The following is a 20,127-nucleotide window of genomic DNA, read 5'->3' on the forward strand; positions in this document are numbered from 1 at the left end:
TCTCAACTTTGCCTTTTCCTCTCTTTTTTTGTTTTCATTTTATTCTTACTTTTTTGAGCTCGTTTATGATTGCCTATTGCAGACGTGGAGCTTTGAGATCCTTCGATTTCGGGTCCCTACTTTCAGACCTGGGGATGACCCCAGAACCACCTTTCCTCGGACTACGCGATGGCGTAAGTCCCACTTGCTCAGGAGCGGTCGCCATAAGGACCTTGGGTCCATTCGCGACCTCCGAGCGAGCTGCACCGACCGAGGTAAATTTAAAGTGATTGTTTATCTTATTTTCTCTTTTCTCCTCTTCCTTTTTATTTTTGCATTGATCGATGTCTCTCTTGATAGGCTTCTCTCCGTCCTTATTTGGGGAGGTGATTTTAGACCCGGACATGTTTGACAGGGCCTCAGCTCTCTCCACTCGCAGGGTCCTTTTTGAGGGCCCATGGGGGTTTGCTTTTTACTTGGGAGAGCGAGTGTCCCTGCAGTGGTCTGAGGCTCGCTTGGTGCCCTGCCCTCCTCCTGCTCGGGTCCATCAGCCAACCTTGATGGATCGAGATGAGATCAGGCACTGGAGGGTTGGTGAGCCCGCGATTGGGTTGGCGCTAGCCGAGACGGACTACACCGACTTCCTTCTTCGAGAGACAGTCTGCGTCTCCCTCACCCGCGAGGGTCCTCAGGTAAGATCTTCTCCATTTTCCCCTCTTCTTCTCAGATTGTTAATCTATCTTTTATTCTGATATGTTTCTCCTCTTGACAGTTTCCAGGTCGCCCCATGATTCCAGGGGTCTATGGTGGTGGGAGTTCTTTTCGCGCCTCCCGAGTAGGGGAGGTGGAGTCAGGTGTTGGGCCTTCTGGAGAGGTTCCAGCCCTACGGATTGCTGGTCCAGACGACCACATTCCAGGGTATCGTTCGTGGTTCATTCGCCACCACGAGCCTGGGATGGTTGAGGTCATCTTACCACCCCCTCGGGCTGCGGATACGGACCTAGGCCTCCCTCTTCCTTATGACGGGGTAAGCACATCCGAGTTTCCTAACTTCATCCATTATTTTTCAAACTCTTGACATCTTGGGTGGTTATCATGTTTAGGTGGATGCGAGCCGATACGCCGATAGGAGGCGCATGATGGCGAGCATGGATGAGATGATCATCTCACGTGTAGACGCAGGCCATAGTATGGTAATGCTTTGTCTCTTCCCCCCCCCCCTTTTCTTCTTTCTTTTTTTTCTTTCTTTTTTTTTTATTTCAATTTTTGTTATTTCTTGCTTATCTTTTGATTTTCCTCTCTCTCTCTTTCTCTCTCCTTTTTTAGAGGGTTGAGCTCGACCATTGTCGGAGAGAGATTGAGAGACTCAGGCTTGCAAATGATCAGCTGCAGTTCAACCTTACGCGGGCTGAGGTCGAGAGGGATGCCTTGATAGCGTCCCAAAGCGGAGAGGGGGGAGGCTTGGACGTTGAAGATTATTCCCCTGAGTCATGACTGCTCTTCTTTTTCTTTTTTTTTTCTTTTATATTTTTTTTTTATTTGGAGATATTGTTACACTTATGTACATTTATTTTCCTTCCCTTCTCTTTTTTGTTTATACACTTTGGTATGGATACTGGTGCAATTTTTATGTATACTTTTCTTCTCTTTTTTTTTTGTACACAAACGAATTGTCTATGAATTCATTGGATATTTCTTTCTTTGAAATGCACATGAGACTCCATCCCTTTCCTTAGAAGCACAAATTCCATTGGTAAATGGTTCCATTACATGAGCAAGGACAGAGAAATTGAGAAAAGAAAGACAGACAAGTAAAGATAGGAACATCCAATTGATATCACTTATTTGTAACATTTTTCGGATAATAGCATCACCACTTCTTGTGTCACATCTCTGAGGTTCTGAAATTTTCCATTTTAGGTTGTTCCTGCCTTGGAGATACTAAGGAAGTGATATAAAAACTGATGTGAGTTAAACCCATGAATCTCACATAATTGTTCCCTGATGTTTCTGATTTTTCTCTCTCGGCCTTCATCCAAGGGCAGTTCCACTGGATTTCTTGGACATCTCTCTCCTCCAGATATTTCTTCCAGTCTTGGACCTTGTGGAATTCTGACTTTTCCCTTTGTATTTGATAATGCATAGGCCGGAGATGAGGACACGGAATTGGTGCGACCAATTTTAGTTTTTCCATCAACCATATTTGGAATACCGCCGGAGATCCATGAAGGAAATCTGTACCGTATTTTTGAGACTGACTCATGGTGTCAAACCCTTTGAATGTTTCTGATAAAACGGTAGGAGCGATGTCGCATCCTTCTTCAATTTGCCTCACCACTTCTGCAATTATTGACGGCATGCCTTTTCCTGGAGATGCTAACAAGTACCTCCCAATCATACAGAATAAGTATGCCCACTTTCTGCGTCGGATTTGTCTTTCTTCTTCAAATCCGTTGTTGTTGAAGATCTTCACAACTTTCAACGCATCCACCTTGTCATAATTGAGAACTTGCTTTAACTCCTTCTTATTCATGGCAAAGAAATCTCCCAAATTTTTGAAGAGTTGTTCTTTCTTCATAGTTGGGAGGAACGACTTTTCTCGAGGGGGTGACATCATGCAAGCCCGAAATTCTTCAATGGTCGGAGCAAGCCAGACTTTTCTGAAGTGAAACGCGTGCAATTGGGGGTTCCAACACTTTGACACTTCCCTTAGTAAATCATGATGGAGCTCGAAACAACCGATCCTTCCCAATACTATTAGATGGTGATCCTCTAGGAGTGTAGGCTCGTCCACATTCATCCGGAGAGTCCACCGACGCAACTGTTCGTCGAGTCCTTCTTTCTTTGGTCCTCTCATGCTACCTGTATCAAGGATTGGGTTAGCATTTTGCGACACAGAATGAATAAATCCTTTGTTAATAACCAGCTCTAGATGACTTTTACTCCTAAGCTAGGTCAAGGATGGAAGGCCAAATGGCGAGATTTACCCATATGTGCAAGGGACGCCGGCTGGCGGAATTTATGGGAGGAAACCGATACAATGCCTTCTTTTTTTTTCTTTCTTTTGTTTTCTTTTTTTTTGAGACCGTACCCGAATACATCGAGTTGCCTACGTATCCCTTCGGAGGAATCAGGTCTAACGTAGTTCAAATTGCTTCACATATCTCAGACAAAATACTTCTTTAGTTGGTCCATATTGACCAGGCCCCGAAGATCTTCTCCGTCAAGATCAGAGAGTTGGACCGCCTGTCCTGGCGATATGGTCTTGACTTTGTAGGGTCCACTCCAATTGGGTCAGAATTTTTCTCTTGGGTCGTGGATTGGAGCTCGCTGCTCTCTAAGGACCAAATCTCCCTTATCAATGCTCCGAGTGCGGACACCTTTATTGAATGCCCTAGCCATTCTTTGCTGATATTTCTTGAGATTATCCATGGCCTTCATCCTTTTCTCATCCAGGAGATTGAACTCTTCGTACCTAGCCCTTACCCATTCTCCTTCTGGCAATTGACTATCGAGTAAGACTCGAAGAGAAGGGACCTGAATTTCTACCGGTAATACGGCTTCCATCCCATACACCAGAGAATATGGGGTAGCTCCGATAGAGGTTCGGATAGATGTCCGATATGCCCATAAAGCTAGTGGAAGTTTCTCTGCCCAGTCATTGTGTGTATCTGCCATCTTTTGCAATATGACCTTCATATTCTTGTTGGCTGCTTCTACTGCTCCATTAGTCTGTGGTCGGTAAGTAGTAGACTTATGCCTCTTAATGCCAAATTGGTTGCAGAGTTCTTCCACTTTTCCCCTGAAATGCAGGCCTTGATCTGAAATCAACTGTTGCGGCACCCCGCATCTGCAGATGAGATTCTCTTTTATGAACTTTGCCACCTTGGCAGAAGTTAGGACTGTATAAGATTAAGCCTCTATCCATTTTGTGAAATAGTCGATGGCGACTAACACAAATTGATGTCCATTTGAAGCCTTTGGAGTTATTTTTCCAACCACATCAATTCCCCAGGTAGAAAATGGCCAAAAGGCATTTAATGAGTGCAACTCTGTCGGAGGAATATGAATGATGTTGGCAAATATCTGGCATTTATGACATCGCCTTACGAACGTAGCACACTCAGCTTCCATAGTGGCCCAATAGTATCCCATCCTGAGAATTTTCTTGGCCAGCATCCTTGCATTCATGTGTGGTCCACATATTCCTTGATGGATTTCTTCCATAATGATTTGAGCTTGATCCTCATCCACACATAATAGTTGGATACCATCATAAGACCTCTTATACAACAAGTTTCCTTGGAGGATGAACTGAGTGGCATATTTTCGTAAATGCCTCTTCTCTCTTTCTGAAAACTCTTCAGGATATCTCCTTTCCTTGATGTAGTCGACCACTGGAGCATACCAAGGTCTTCCATCTTCGGTGAGCGTGTTGATTGGTTCTCCATATGCTGGGCAAGTCCTTCTTTCTATTAGGAAGGGCTGGATCTTGTCTTGAGTATCACATTCTACCATAGACGCTAAAGTGGCTAGAGCATCGGCGAACCGATTGCTATCCCTGGGCAAATACTCAAAAGAAACTTCCTTGAAGCATTGCGTCAGTTGTTCCAGATAGACTTGGTAGGGCTTCAACTTCTCATCCTTAGTCTTCCACTTTCCTTGTGTTTGACAGATCACTACAGAGGAATCCCCGTAAACTTTAATTTTGTCAACTCCTACAGACAGAGCCATTTCTAACCCAATAGCACAAGCTTCATACTCTGCTATGTTATTGGTACAACTAAATTCCAATCTGAAGGCCATCGGCAAGTAAAAGTCTTCTGGGGTTATCAATAACACCCCTGCGCCAAATCCTTTTTGATTGGCGGCTCCATCAAAGTACAGTTGCCACCCCTTAGTCGGTCCGGCTTCCACGGAGTACAAATCTTCATCTGGGAAGAGGTCCTTTGTTGCTCGGGAATCATGCTCTGAGGGAAATGCTGCTAGATGGTCAAAGATTGCTCGCCCTTTCACAGACTTTTGACTGACATAAGTTATGTCGAATTCTGATAATAGCAACAACCACCTAGCCATCCTTCCTGTCAATGCTGGTTTCTCGAAGAGGTACTTAATGGGATCCATATGAGAGATCAACCTGACGGGATGTGACACCATATAGTGCCTCAGGCGCTTAGTTACCCAAACTAGAGATGTACATGTCTTTTCTACTGGGGCATATCGAGTTTCATACTCGATGAATTTCCTGCTCACATAGTAGATTGCATGCTCTTCTCCATCCGCCTTACCAACTTGGGCCATCATTGATCCGACCGCTGTTTCTCCTACTGACAAATATAGGAGCAAAGGTTCACCGAACACTCTAGGGACAAGTATAGGAGGAGAAAGTAGATACTCTTTGATTTTCATAAAGGCATCTTGACATTTCTCGTTCCATTCTTTCGGCTCTTTCTTCCTTAGGAGTTTGAAGATAGGTTCACAAGTGGATGTCAACCGAGATATGAATCTGCTGATGTACTAGATGCGGCCCAAAAACCCTCGTATCTCTTTTTCTGTCCGGGGCGGTGGCATTTCCGTGATGGCTTTTATCTTGTCAGGATCCACTTCTATCCCTCTTTCGCTGACAAGAAATCCCAGTAATTTTCCTGGTTTGGCCCCAAACACACACTTCTGAGGGTTCAGCCTCAGCTTGTATTCTTTGATTCTTTTAAAGAACTTTCTGAGAGCTGCAATATGGCCTTGTCGGTCAATAGATTTGACTATCATATCATCGACATATACCTCTACTTCTTTGTGTATCATGTCATGTAGGATAGCCGTGGCCGCTCTTTGATATGTTGCCCCAGCATTTTTCAACCCAAAAGGCATTACTTTGTAACAAAACGTGCTCCAGGGTGTGGTGAAGGCAGTTTTCTCCCTATCCTCCGGGCACATACTAATTTGGTTATATCCTGAGAAACCATCCATGAAGGACAGTAGAGCATGGCCTGCAGTGTTGTCTACCAAAATGTCAATGTGGGGTAACGGAAAATCATCCTTCGGGCTGACCCTGTTTAGGTCACGAAAATCCACACACATTCTGACCTTCCCATCTTTCTGAGGGACTGGGACAATATTGGACAACCATTGAGGGTACTGAGTTACTTGAAGAAATCCTGCATTCCATTGTTTGATTACTTCTTCCCTGATCTTCTCACTCCATTCCGGCCGTATCCTTCTTAACTTCTGCTTGACTGGGCAAGCCTTGGGATATGTTGGTAATTCGTGTTGCACAATCTTTGGATCGATGCCAGGCATATCCTTGTAGGACCAGGCGAAGACTTCCTCAAATTCCTTGAGGAGAGAGATCATTTGGGATGTTTCATTATTGTTGAGAGAAGCACCAATTTTGATTATTCGAGGGCATTGATCGGTCCCTATATTTACGGGGTGGGTATCCTCTCGGACGGGTTGAGCTCTTCTTTGCTCCAATTGTTCTAACAGATTACGATGTTCTAAGACATTATCATCATCAGAAGAATAGGAAGAAGAAGAAGAAACATACTCAGAATCAGTAATTTCATTCATGATAAAGGGAAGAGTACAAACGGACCCAATGGACTGGACATTTCCACCGGACTCAGATACAGACTCAGATACAGACTTAGACAGGACTATACTAGAGCTGGTTACAACTTCAGATTCATTAATATGGAAATCTTCCATCATTCTGGCCCAATTCGCTATGGATCCTTGGAGAGGTTGTATGAGAAGATGTGGTGCCGGTCCTTCTTCTTCTTCTTCAATGATCACTGCTACTTCGAACAGTTTGTCGATCCCTTGGTCCCTTGTGACTTCCTTCTTGCTGGCTTGATCCAATTCCATGGCTACCCAGTCCACTTCGTTCTTAAAGAATATTTCAAGTCCTGGTAGATGTTCGCCCTGTTCTTGATTGAACCATGGTTCTGGATTTCCACAGTAAGGGAAGTCTTCTCCCTCTTTCACGAAGTATCCGTTCAGAGTCTTGAAATATGGCTCACCATTTGTCGTACTATTCTTCTGTCCTGTGGTTTTCTTCCTTGGGTTCTTTGGGTTAAACCCTAATCCACAACGGTTGGCATTGGCTGGTATCTCCGGGAACGCCGGTACCCCCTGTTGGTTTTTACCCAATCCCAATCCAGGGAAATATTTCATCTTTCTCATAATCTTTACAAAGGCCTCACTCCATATTGTCAGGATTTTCCCTAGACTCTGGTCTTCCTCACTTGCAGAGGTAGTACAAATGTGGCCGATTTCAAACCCACCCAGTTGCACTTCTTGCGAGGATGAACCGCCTGCTTCAATGTTGGCCAAAGTGTGTACCATTTCCGGGTCTCCAAAGATGGTAATCACTTTCTGATCATGTATGAACTTCAGCTTTTGATGAAGACTTGATGCTAGGGCTCCCGCTGAATGTAACCATGGTCTTCCAAGCAACATATTGAAGGATGCTTGAATGTCGATGACTTGGAAGTCTATGGTGAAGCAGGCTAGTCCAATCTTGACATTGGCGGTAAGAATCCCAATCACCTCCCTTCTGGAATTGTCGTATGCCCTGATGGTTTGACTGGACGACTTCATTTTGTCTAGAGATAAATCCATGCATCTGGCTGCTTTGAGGGGCATCACATTGAGGGCGGACCCATTGTCTATCAGAACCTGGGGGACCTGATTCTTGTTACATTCCACCTTAATGTAAAGTGCCCGGTTGTGATTCTTTCGTCCTGGGGGTAAATCTTCTTCTGAGAAAAAGAGTGACTGAATGGCATAAGTGGCTCCCACTATGTGAGATAACTCTTCAGGCCCAATTTCTATGGGCACTTGAACCTTGGTAAGAGCTTTCAGAACAGCTTCTCGGTGGGTTGGTGACGCCATTAATAAACCCCAGATTGAGATGTTGGCTTGGGCTTTCTTCAATTGGTCTAGTACTCGGTTTTCGGCTCAACAACGCCGTGGGACTGGCTAGACCGATATTTTTCCACTGTCAACTCTTTATTCTTGAAGTTTCGGCCACTCCTGGTTTCCGCCACCTCTGACTCTCTTTCTTTAATGACCAACCGGACTGGGCAAAGGTCCCCATCTTCTTCGTCGCTATCAGTGATGATGAGAGGACCCTTGGGACAAATTCGGGTTTTACCTCCTTCATCAGACAAGGCCACGATAGACTTCCGGGCTTGATTTAGGATTCTGAGGTTTCTCGCCAAAGAACTCGCTGGACTGTATGGGGTTCTTCTGGTATCAATTGGCCAATGGCATGAAAGGCTTCCAAGCCGCTTGGTACATCTTCCTTGCTTCCGCCAATGACTGATAGAAGCTGTGATCCTTCTTTTCTCCTTGAGAAACTAAAATTTCGGACCTCTTTTCTGGGTTTGAAATAACTGGGTGGATATTCCCTGTTGGGTCATTTACCGCTTCTCCCTCATTGACATGACACATATAGAAATCATCATGTGCTCTTGCCCATGCGCGGTATTCTCTGTCACCCTGATACGAAGATGGGGGAGGAGTCCCACATAGGTCTTGTGTCAAGGCCAAAGTTAACTTTACAGAGTTTTCCAAATGGCGAATTGCTTGAGGGAGTGTCCACTGTTCTTTAACAGATTCCAGCTGTCGAAGCTCCTCCTGGTACTTATCATCCAATACTACCGTCCTCATGAGTATTTCCTGGATTTTATCTATATCCCGGTGGATCTTGTTCACCCGGAATGATAATTCCCATGGTGCGGGTCCGCAAATGTTCTCATACTTCTCCAGACGTGTCCTTGGTTGCCAAGGTTCCTCATCCTCCATTTCTTCTTCCCCTTCGGACACTTCATCATTGGATTCCTCTGATGCGGATTCTTGCTCACTTTCATCTTCTTCAGATGATTGTTCTTCTTCCAACGGTTCTTCCCCTTCATCATCGATGTCCATAGGAAAGATACCTCTGGTGGGGTCATTCTGAAATTCCCCGAGGCTGATATCATTGATCCATGCGTCCCAGGTTTCACTTCTTCGGGGTGGATCTGGATAGGAAAATGAATCTGAATACAAGACCAGGTCTTCTAGAGGAGTTCCGAACAGATCACAGGCCAAAGCATTGACTAACCAAGTCATATTTTTCAGCTCATGGAGGGTTCGAGCGAGTTCATCGCTCTCATTTGGCATCACCCAGCTCTCACAACGTGCTGCGAAGTTACTACACACCAGATCTGGAAATAGAGAAGTAGCCTTATACAGGATCTCTTGAGTATGGGTGGAAACGTCGAGTATATCTGCGACCTGATAGAAGGCGCTCATGTTCCAACGCTCGAAATCTTCTCTAGACACCGTCCAATCGCCTCTAGGAACCTCTGGAGATGATATCTCCTCATCATCTCTGCTTTCATACTCATCTGATGATACAGGTTGAATAAGGCCGGTAGGGTCATTTTTATCATAGTTTCTGATGTTATTTACCCAATCCATCTCTTCTACTCCTTTGTCCTCCATCGTCGGACTTTGCTCGGCATACTCTATCCATCCCTCGTGGATATCTTGGTCGTCTTCCTCATCTGAGCTGTTGTCAATATCTCCCCTTATATGGGCAAGAGAGACTTCTTTGGTCAGAGCTTGTCCAATAGCTAATGCTGAGACTGCTTTAAGGAACTGAGGTGTGACTCTGGTGATTTCAGTCCCTTCTTCTTCTTCAGGAACCAGGTCAGATATTTCGAATGAGGAGAAACCATACTTGCACAATGGTATCATTATCTCGAGACCCTCTAATCCATACTCCAAGAAATCCAACATTCGAAGCCGGTTGATGGATGCTATACCTCTACCTTGGTCACATGGTTGCCCGCCTGTTCGGATATTCCCGTCCACAGCTTGGTTCAGCGCAATAAACGCAAATCTGCATCCTTTCTCGCCCGTGCTTGCCGTGACCGCTTGTCTCTTCCCGAATACCACGGGATGGGCTGGATCAATGTGGTAGGATCTTGGAATGGTGTCTCTTCCGCAAAGCATGTTCACCGATCCCGTAGACGACTCTGGGGAATAGGTCCCTTTCACCAATGGTTGTAAGATTTTCCATGCAGGTATCTGGTATTCTACCCATGTGGCACCTTCTGACTTTGGATGATAGAAAGGGGAATCGGGCCGATCCACTTCCTGAGACACCTCTTGTCGAATCTGTGGTTCTTTTTCCTCCTTGAGTTTCTTGTTCAACATTGCTATATAGACGTGTGCTTTCATTAGCTTCCTCTTCCCGACTGGATGAATCAAGGTAGTAGGATCTGCTTGCTCGGCACCCTCTTGAAGCATATTTACTCCATGGTTAGGTAGAGGATTTGTGGTGACATTTGGCGGTCTGCTTCTTTTGAAGTTCAATTTTACCCTCGTCAATCAAGTCCTGGATCGCATGCTTAAGAGCTAGGCATCTATCCGTATGATGGCATTGTTGGTCGTGGTAATGACAAGATCTGATTGGGCTTATACTGTAGGTGGATTGTTCAAATCCACAGCTTAGGAGGAACGGAATTGATCATTCCCTGTTTCTTGAGCTTGGTGAATAACAACAAGGGCATCATTCCTTCAAAGTTGAAATTCCTCTTGGGTGCTTCAGATTCAGTTTGGATCACAAGAGGGGTGGATCCTGTGGCTACCACCTGGACTTCTGCCGCCTGGCTGCTTGTCCCTATAGCATTTCCTCCTTTGGCTCTTGGACTTTTCCTTGCCGAATAGCTTCCTGATGCTTCACGGGTCATACCCTGATTCTGCCTTTCTTTAAAGATCTTATCTTCAATCTTCTTCCCGATTGTCATAAGAGCATCAAATGTTTTGATGTGCTGGTAGTATATCTTCTCACGGTACTCCCCATACAGATTTTCTAACAATATCTCGACCTGCTCCTCCTCAGTAGGGCGGTTCCACATTTTCGCGGCCTTCTCCCTGAACCGCATGATGTAGTTTGAGAACTCTTCACTTGGTTCTTGCCTCAAGGTTTCCAATTCTCTTCGAGTAATGTCCGTCTCAGTGTTATATGAATATTGCTTAGTGAAGGCTTTAACCACAGAGGCCCATGACTGGGTTTGGGTGTGATCAAGCTGGGTTAACCATCTCAAAGCAGATCCGGCCAAAGAATATAAGAACGCCTGTCCCATTTGGTTTTCAGAAAGTCCCCATGATCTGGCAATGGTGGCAAAAATCTTGAGATGAGCCCTAGGATCTCCCGATCCGTCGAACTTATCCAATTTTCATTTGAAATCTTTGGGGATTTTCCCTTCGGGAAAGAACACCAGGTCTTCTTCATCTTTTTCTTTGACTTTGCCCTTGACAACCACTTCCAACTCGGCTACTTTTTCTCTCATTTTCTTCTCCCTTTCAGTCTCAGGAGGGTCCATAGGGTGGCTATCTTCCCCTTCTTCCACTGGTATGATGATTGGAGTCTTGAGGGTTGCGGGGTTAGTTTTCCGAACTTCTTGCTCTGCTGGTCCAGCTATGGATCCGCCCCTAGATAGTTCATTGACCGACTGAACTAGTTGTACCATGAGTTGCCGCATTTCGGCCATGTCTACTTGCAGCCTATCCACTCGATCTTCGACGTGACTTTCAGACAAATGATCCTCCGGAGGATTCATGTTACTCACAAGTGATATCTCAGAAGATGAACTAGAAGAATGAGAAGGAATCAGGGATCTTGAGGAGAATGGTGGGTTGGCTCGAGTCAACCTTCCGTTGCGTCGGACCCAGATGGATAAGGACGGAATCGTGCTTCTACGAAAGAGAGAAGAATACCTAGTTTAGACCCTAAGAAGGCTAAAGAAGAATTTTATTTTATTTATCTTTTTTTTTTTTTGTGATTTTTTTTTGTATTTTATAACATTTGTTTCATTTTATTATTTTATTCGACTCAAGTAATCGGAGTGGTCATCAAAGTTTCAGCAGACTCCTTCTGAGACCAGACTTCGAATGCCGTCATTGCCCAAGCATTTTCGAACACAACAAAAAACAAACAAAAGAAAGATCCTAGTTACCGGGTCATTGATGATTATGTCTGGAGTCAAGATGAGATGCCTTCTTTTTTTTTTTTCTCGAGGGACATGTAAGGTTCCATTATATGGAAGTGGATTTCCATTTTTCTTTGAGGGACCATCGTGGGACTATGGAATTCCTTATCTTTGGCGGTATCTCATATCAAAACCAGGTTAATCGTCAAATGACCCTAAACTCGGTCTTTCTTACAGCTAACAAAGGTTAGTTTGTGTCGTACCCTAATCATATGTGGTCTATTTTCCTACATGATGCATGTAATGGGTAGGCTTTCATAGGACAGAACAAGGCCACCCTTGACAGAACCGATATGCCTATCGCTCGTGGTCGCGAATTGTAGGCACGTGGTTCTTTTGATATACCTGGAGAATAGGTCACACAAACTCAGAGTAATCGAGCTAGTGCCTTTTTTGAGTGGCAGAGCACTCCACAAAGACACTAGTGAATACCCTCGCTAGTGATTCTAAACTCGCATAAGAAATATCAAGGGTCGTAGCCACGCGAATTACCCATGACTACTCATGGGGTCCAACGACTAACTACGGGGTAAGAGGAGTTCTCATGCAGTGTATGTGTGCAAGAAAGTGGTACAGGAAGCGGCTATCATCCGATCTCAGAGTACTTAGCATGACGTGCCTCACCTCCCCGAGGGTTAAGGCACGACAGGGAGTACCCTCGCCGTTTGATTTCACTTCGAGCACTATGCATGATGCGGTTAGTACACACAAGGGTTAGCCAGACAAATATATTATGGTATTTGTTTATTTTTTTTTTTTTTTTTTTTTTATTTTTTTTTTTTTTTTGTATTTTGTTTTGTATATTTTATTTTTTTTATTATCATATTTTTTTCTTTTTATAAAAGTTTAGAGAGAACATTCTGTCATTTATTGATAGCACCTATTTAGAGAGTTTGACCTCGGGTGGACATTTGCCCACCATGTCCCCAGTGGAGTCACCACTGTAAGTACCGCGGTCCTCCGAGACAAAGGTTTCCTCAGCCCTTCTTGCTAGTGTCTTGGTGACATAGGGTTTTGGGAGATACATGTGTGTGTGTATGGATGTGGATAACATTGTCAATATATGATAAATAGGGGATTGGGATCATGCATTAAAATATGTTAACCTAATGAGAAGTCGCCACCTAGGGTTATGGCCTAGGACCCATTAAGTGTAGCCCTACCCGTGGTGAGCAGAATCGGGCTACGTGACCCCATATGGTCCAACCAAAGGTTCGGGTAAGGGGTCAGGTTACGAGTGTGGGAAGGTGTTAGGCACCCACCTCGCCCGGCCGAAGCCGGTCTCTCTGTGTTAGATGCTACGTAAGGACGAATGTTGTTTCTCTCTTATTACGGGAATGGGGGATATTATGAACTACATTCAGGTGCTATGAATTAAACTAAAGTACAATAAACTACATTATATATGTGAAAAGTGCAGACTAAAGCGGTAAAATATGAAAGGACTACATTGGATCGACAAAAATGTAATAATTATACCTGTATGGTTGTATGCCCCTGGCTCAGGGGAGATGGACGAATGGACTGACGCTGCTTCTTTCTCGGCGGAGTAACGGCTCTTTCGAGTGATTTGGAAAAGAGTAAACAGACAGAATAACGTCTGTAACAAGGGAGTTTCGATGGTTATCCGTGCACAGACAGGATACCAAAGCTAAGGAGCCAAAGCGCTCTATACTCAGAGGGACAATCGAAGGATCTGTCCACCCCAGGGGAAACTCACATACTCACACACTCATGAGAGAAGGAGGAGAAATGAGGGTGAAAAGGGGGAAAAGATGCTAGGAATCACTTGGGGAGGGTCTCTCTACCCAAAATTCCTTGGGAAATGTGGGAGGGGACCCTCCTATTTATAGGGAGGGACCTTTTCTCTCTCCTGGCTGAAAAGTCCTCCACGGCGCCGTGGGTGACATCAGCAGGCTGATATCACACCCCCTCATGGCGCCGTGGAAATCCGGTACACCTCCCCACAGTGCCGTGGGAAGGTACCCATGGTGCCGTGGGAAGGCGTCCATGGCGCCGTGGGAATAGTCCACCGCGCCGTGGGCGCGCAGTGCCATTTTTCCTTGTTTTTGGGCCTAAAATGGACCATTTTGTGCTCAACATGGTTCTTGGTCCTATAGGCCAAGTATCTTTGGGTCTGAAAAGAGGGGGGGTGCGTCGTCCATCGTCCATGTCCCGTTGTCATCATCGCCAATTAGGGGGTGACAAAAATCAGTGTCTACAACCTTATTTCCATGTTTTTTTCAATATTGCTTTGTTGGGAGGGAGAGATACTTCTTGGAACAGAGAGTGATACTCTGAAGGGGAAAGTAGAGTAACAGAGACACTCATATCATCAAGGTTATGGGCTGCAAAGGCTGCTTCTTATCTCAGGCTCTCCGTTTGTCATAGAGGCTTTGCTTCTGTTGTCAAGGATCTAAAATATGCTGACACCCATGAGTGGGCCAAATTGGAAGGCACTTCTACTACCATTGGAATAACTGACCATGCACAGGGCCATTTAGGGGATGTTGTATTTGTTGAATTGCCTGAAGTTGGAGCCTCTGTCTCACAGGGAAACACCTTTGATGCAGTTGAAAGTGTAAAGGCCACCAGTGATGTTAACTCTCCTGTTTCAGGGAAAGTGGTTGAAGTCAACGAAGAGCTAAACAACTCTCCGGGTTTTGTTAATGCAAGCCAATATGAAAATGGATGGATTATCAAGGTGGAGCTGAGTAACACAGGTGAACTGGATTTCTTGATGGACTCCAATGGGTACTCAAAGTTCTGTGAAGAAGAAGATGCTACCCATTGACTGGTTAAGAAACGGATATTAAGATAGCCAGCTACCGAAGTGCAATTTTTTTGCTTCATTTCCAATTCTCCGATAGAAGTCATTTTTTTTTTATTTGTTTCTAATACATTGAATTGTAGGTATCTTAAGTTGGAATTTTCTATCTTGCTGAGAATAATTTGATTTGTGTTTCAAGCAAGCTTCACTGCCAGATTAAAATATATATATATACACTAGTAAACACACACATGCAAATGCACGTGTGGCCATTTGTAAGATGGCGGAGAAAGTATATGTATGTAATTTACTACATGTTTAAATGCCAATGTGTGTGTGTGTGTGTGTGTGTGTGTGTGAGAGAGAGAGAGAGAGAGAGAGAGAGAATGTAATTAATGTTGTATATATATATATATATATATATATATATATATATATATATACTTGTAAACGTGCCCGTGCAAATGCACGTGTGGCCATTTGTAAGATGGCGGAGAAAGTATATGTATGTAATTTACTAAATGTTTAAATGCCAATATGTGTGTGTGTGTGTGTGTGAGAGAGAGAGAGAGAGAGAGAGAATGTAATTGATGTTGGTACAAATTTGGGTAGAAGCATCACTGGTAACTATTGGTACAATATGAGAGCTCAAGACTTCTTTTTATATTTTCCCCTAATAAGCTGTATGTCAGGGCTTTTCTTCTAGTATCATAGTTGAAAGTTACCTTGTATCCTAAAATGATGCATTGGAAAATTCTGAAGTAAATTTTCAGTATTGCTATAATATGAGAAAGGATTCCACAAACATAAAAGATCACTGGTAAAACACAATATATATTCAAAGATTTTATACTTAAAGTTAGAACATCTAAATCCAAATCTCATTTCTTGGTGTGATGACTAAGCAAATGCAGAAACGATACCCAGACAAGAACTCCAACATAATGGCTTGACAAAAACTGTAATATAACAAGAACTATATGTTTGAAAATAGTGAAATGCAACTTAACGACAATAAAAATTATATAATCATAAAGTCAACTGATATATCCTTCAGGCCGACTCTCTTCAACTGATTCTGAACTATACATAAGACATTTTCCCTTCAAAAATATTTCCCATAACTGTAATCATTGTGGTACAGAAATTACATGTGGGTCAATAGGGTCATTGTTGAAATTAACTCTGCATAGTAAGAGAAAAAAAAATCAACAGGGATGCAAAGATACACGAATTTGAAAATTATAAGAGAAACATTCATAAAAAATTAAAACAAAAAAATCAATAGGTAATATAAAGATCTATGAATTTGAAAATTAATTGAACAAATGAATACCTTCACCATTCCCCTTGATGAATTGTTGCTCAAAGAAGAATCAAGAATTGTCTTATATGCAGGATTTGAAATTGCAGCCACAGCTAAAACACCTTCAGGCTCACCAGCATGATAGAAACTCTTGAAATTAGTTACAGCCTCCCCACCATACTCAAATTGGACCATAGAATTGCTGCAGACATCTCTCATAGTCCCATCGTAGCATATTACCACAACCCGAAGAATGACCACTAAATTATTGAACAGTGTTCCAGGTTCAGTTAGTCCTCCAGATGAACAAACAAGCACTTCTCTAGAAGAAATAGAATGGACCAACCCCCCATAGGGAATCAAACCTTGAAAGAAACGGCTCTTTATCAGACCAAATGCTTCAGACAGGTATTCAACTCCATTAATAGAATGTTTGCTCTGGACAAGCGAAGTTATATCCTCAACTAAGGTCCTCGAGTAAAACTTTCCCCTATCCCAAAGCTGCATGCCTAAGAAACGAAGAAGTTGGCAGACTTTGGTAATAGCCGAGGTCAATTAGACTGGCCACTATAGATAATTTTAAAATGAAGTTCACAACTGGCAGTTTTAGTCTTCTCAAGTGAATTTCAACTTGATCATAGATTTGTACAAATAGATCTATGATCATATGAGTCATGTATGCTTACACAGTGTTGTATGGTTCCAGATTTCATTATGAAGGAGACCAAGATCCCGTTTCACTTTAGTGTAAAATTTGCTCATTAAACTTTGTAAGCCTCTCTCAAAATCACTGAACCATAGAAACCTTGAGAACAACTTCTCTATTGAGTGATTAACTTGTTTTGGGAAAAGAGGAATACCACAAATCATAAAAATTGAATGTCATTTTGAAAGAAACTTTAAAAGCTCCAGTCTTCCAGTAAAAGAAAAGTTCCTATATTTCCCAGAATCAATTCTATTAGAAATGGCCTGAATCAAAGGTTCTCAATTTGTGAGATTGTTGCAAATAAGTTGCATAAGCTCTGAGGGCAGGTAATAGCAAATAGGAGATAAGTTTCATTAAAGTTAATTTGCAGTCAGCAACCATTTAGATGTAAGAAAGAACCCTCTGAATCACTTCCACAGTTTCCTTGTGAGCTAGATAGAAATGAAAACATTGTCTGCAAAGTAGAGATGCATGATCAAGTGATCTTTGCAGTGTTGATGCAGTTGAATCCTTCTCTACTTTGCCTCTGTATCAAGTAAATTTGAATTTAATTGAGGTTGAATCCTTCTCTCCTTTGCCTCTGTATCAAGGAGATCTGAATTTAATTGAAGAACAAAGGGAAGATAAAGAATATTAAGCACCTTGTCTTAGAGAAACACAAAAAAAGGGTTGGGTTTACAATGATAGCTCAAGTGTCACATGAAACATCATCTTGGAGATATGGTGCAATCCATAATGAGAAATAAAAGGGCAAACAATAGAAAAGAAGTCACACTAAATAAACAAAGACTATCTTCTTGAAACTTGATATAAAGAATATAAATGCTACATTGAGTTGCTAAAAAGAACATGAGGTAATCAAGAAACAAAAATGTTGGTTTCACCAAATACTCAACATAATCTTCCATGGTTGCACGCCATCCTTACATGGAGGAAAACCATACCTAATTCTGTCAATCTCACCATCTTCAATGAATTTCTCAGTTTTGGTGCTAAGATACGTATCATATATTGAATCAATTAAAAGAAATCAAATCACCAGTTATAATAAGCTAAAACTTGAAACTTAAACAACGTTGATCCTCCACAACAAGATCAACCTCTTTAATCATAGGATTAGTATCAAAGAACACATCTCACCAACTTTGTTCCAACATCATCGAACTGGTATGAATTTATCAAATACCACAAACTTCACCAATACCATGTCTCAAAGTCCGAAGTCAAATAAGGGATTCAATCCACTACAACACACTGACGGCATAGATGAATCAACTTAGTAGTAAGCCAAATACTATACTGAACCAAGATCTAAAAGTCCCCAAAAATGATAATCAGATCGGCAGAAATACACTGTCCATGACATAATAAAGACACAGAGGCAAGAAAAATAGGAAAATACCTCTATTTCAATTGTAGGAACTCCACCCATAAAGATCTTCTTCATCCAAAAATCCTTAAGAGTCAATGGCTCCCTTTGGTATGGTCCTCTTGATTTCAACCTAAATATTTCAAACAAAAAATACCTACCTGCTTCCCATTGATAATTTGAGTGTTTTAAATGACTTTGTCTAACCACAAAAGAACTTGCATAAGTCACAAATCCAAACCCATATCCTTATCATTTCTCTCTTTCAATTTTCAGACGTATTTAGAGAAGGTTAGCAACTTGCTTTGTTGGAATTTCCATGCCTTTTCCAATATTGCTTTGTTGGAGTTTCCATGCCTGTTTATGCTGCTGGTTGTAAAATGGAATGCTTTCTAAAGGAATTCAAGGAAACTCTCAAATTGAGATGGAAGATTAGGCATGGCCACAACAAGGAACTAAGCATATTTCAACAGAGATGAGACCTGCAATTTTCTGATAGGTTGAGATCATCAGCTCACCATGGCTTTAAAGCTCCTAAAAAGAAGAGAAGAGAAGAAAGCAAAAGGTCTAAACTAATTCTAACACCACATGACATCATAAAACAGTTCCAATTTCATCAGTAACATTGAACCAAAATATTCCATGAATTTCAGGCCATGAAATGATCATTAGGATTTACTAAATGACCTAATTTGGTGCAGTTGAGTGTGAAAGGAAACATGTTATGGCAGGTGTCTCCCTCTGCTGTGACATGGTTACTTTAGAAGGAAAGAAATGTTCGACTCTGACTCTTTGATGATAAGGGAAAGTCCCTTTGGAGCTATGTAAAGCTATCTGTTTTATATTGAAGGCAAGGGCAAGGCCAGAGTTTAAGGTTCTATTAGAGGAATTTTTTTTTTTTTTGGTGATAAATATAAGAGGATCAATTTGAAGATGGATTCCACAAGGTACTAAGAGGTTGCATAATGACAAATTCTTTTAGTAATGAAATCCTTTTACTCTTTTCCTCTATCAAAATTAACTCATCATGTAAAAAACACTTTCACTGAGTATTTCTACTCTGTTGAGAGGATTCCAAGACTACAACACATATAATCTACGGATGACAAACCCAACTTATAAAAACAGAGAAGGGAAATGGGAGAACCACGATTTCTCTACCAAGATCCCGTGAAGATAAAAACAGAGAAGGAAAAGAAAGTATACCGGTTCCTTTGGTCTGCTTGGGAACGGAGTGGAGGACGTAGTCTCGTCGTATGATGGTCACAACGGCAGGGTGAGGCACTGGTTGCCTTCTCCGATGAGTACTTCGGCGAAAGCGAGAGGAGTGAGATGCGTAGCAGCAGGACGATGAGTATTCCATCATGTGATGGTGTTGTCGATGTGAGAAACTGATGGCCCCTTCCGGCGCGGGTGTTGCCTTTCTCGTTGGGTCTCTCCATCATAGCGGTAGAGTGAGGCACTGGCCTTCTTCGATGGTTAACTAGACAAAGCGAGAGGAGTTAAAGTCGCAGTAGAGGACGCGCGACCGTTGTGTGATGGTTTCAGCGGCAGGGTGAGGCAGTGAGAGACGTCGACGATGGGCACTCCGACGAACCGAGAGGAGTGAGGGAGAGGTTCGAATGTGAGAGAAGGCGATGTAGAGAGAGAGAGAGAGAGAGAGAGAGGGGGAGAAGTGCGGGAAAGAGGAGATTGAGGGAGTACGAAATTGGTTTTTCCTCAAGGGTAAAATTGAAAATTTAAAAATATTTTAAACTTATGTGACTAAAATTAGATCAGTGGAGCAGCATTAAACTTGTTTAAATACCCCAAACGTCCATTTAAAAAAATGAGGTATCTGTGGTGTACTTTTGTCAAATAATGGGCACCTCCATGTAATTTACCCAATTAGTTACTTTATTCAAATTTATGGATAATTATAATTAGCATCATATCAATTAATTAAATAAAGAA

The 20,127-nt window shown here is 42.5% G+C and overlaps 1 protein-coding gene across 1 annotated transcript; it reads left to right on the forward strand.

Annotated features, from left to right (window-relative positions):
• Positions 1–14,316: 14,316 nt before the first annotated feature.
• LOC122651385 (glycine cleavage system H protein 2, mitochondrial-like) lies at positions 14,317–15,009 on the forward strand (the record flags this gene model as incomplete). The annotated part of the gene is made up of 1 exon (XM_043844764.1): positions 14,317–15,009. A coding segment is annotated over one exon (501 nt), but the record flags the coding sequence as incomplete, so codon positions are not given.
• Positions 15,010–20,127: the final 5,118 nt, after the last annotated feature.

Source organism: Telopea speciosissima, chromosome 1 (genome assembly GCF_018873765.1).
Source record: "Telopea speciosissima isolate NSW1024214 ecotype Mountain lineage chromosome 1, Tspe_v1, whole genome shotgun sequence".
Lineage (NCBI taxonomy): Eukaryota > Viridiplantae > Streptophyta > Magnoliopsida > Proteales > Proteaceae > Telopea > Telopea speciosissima.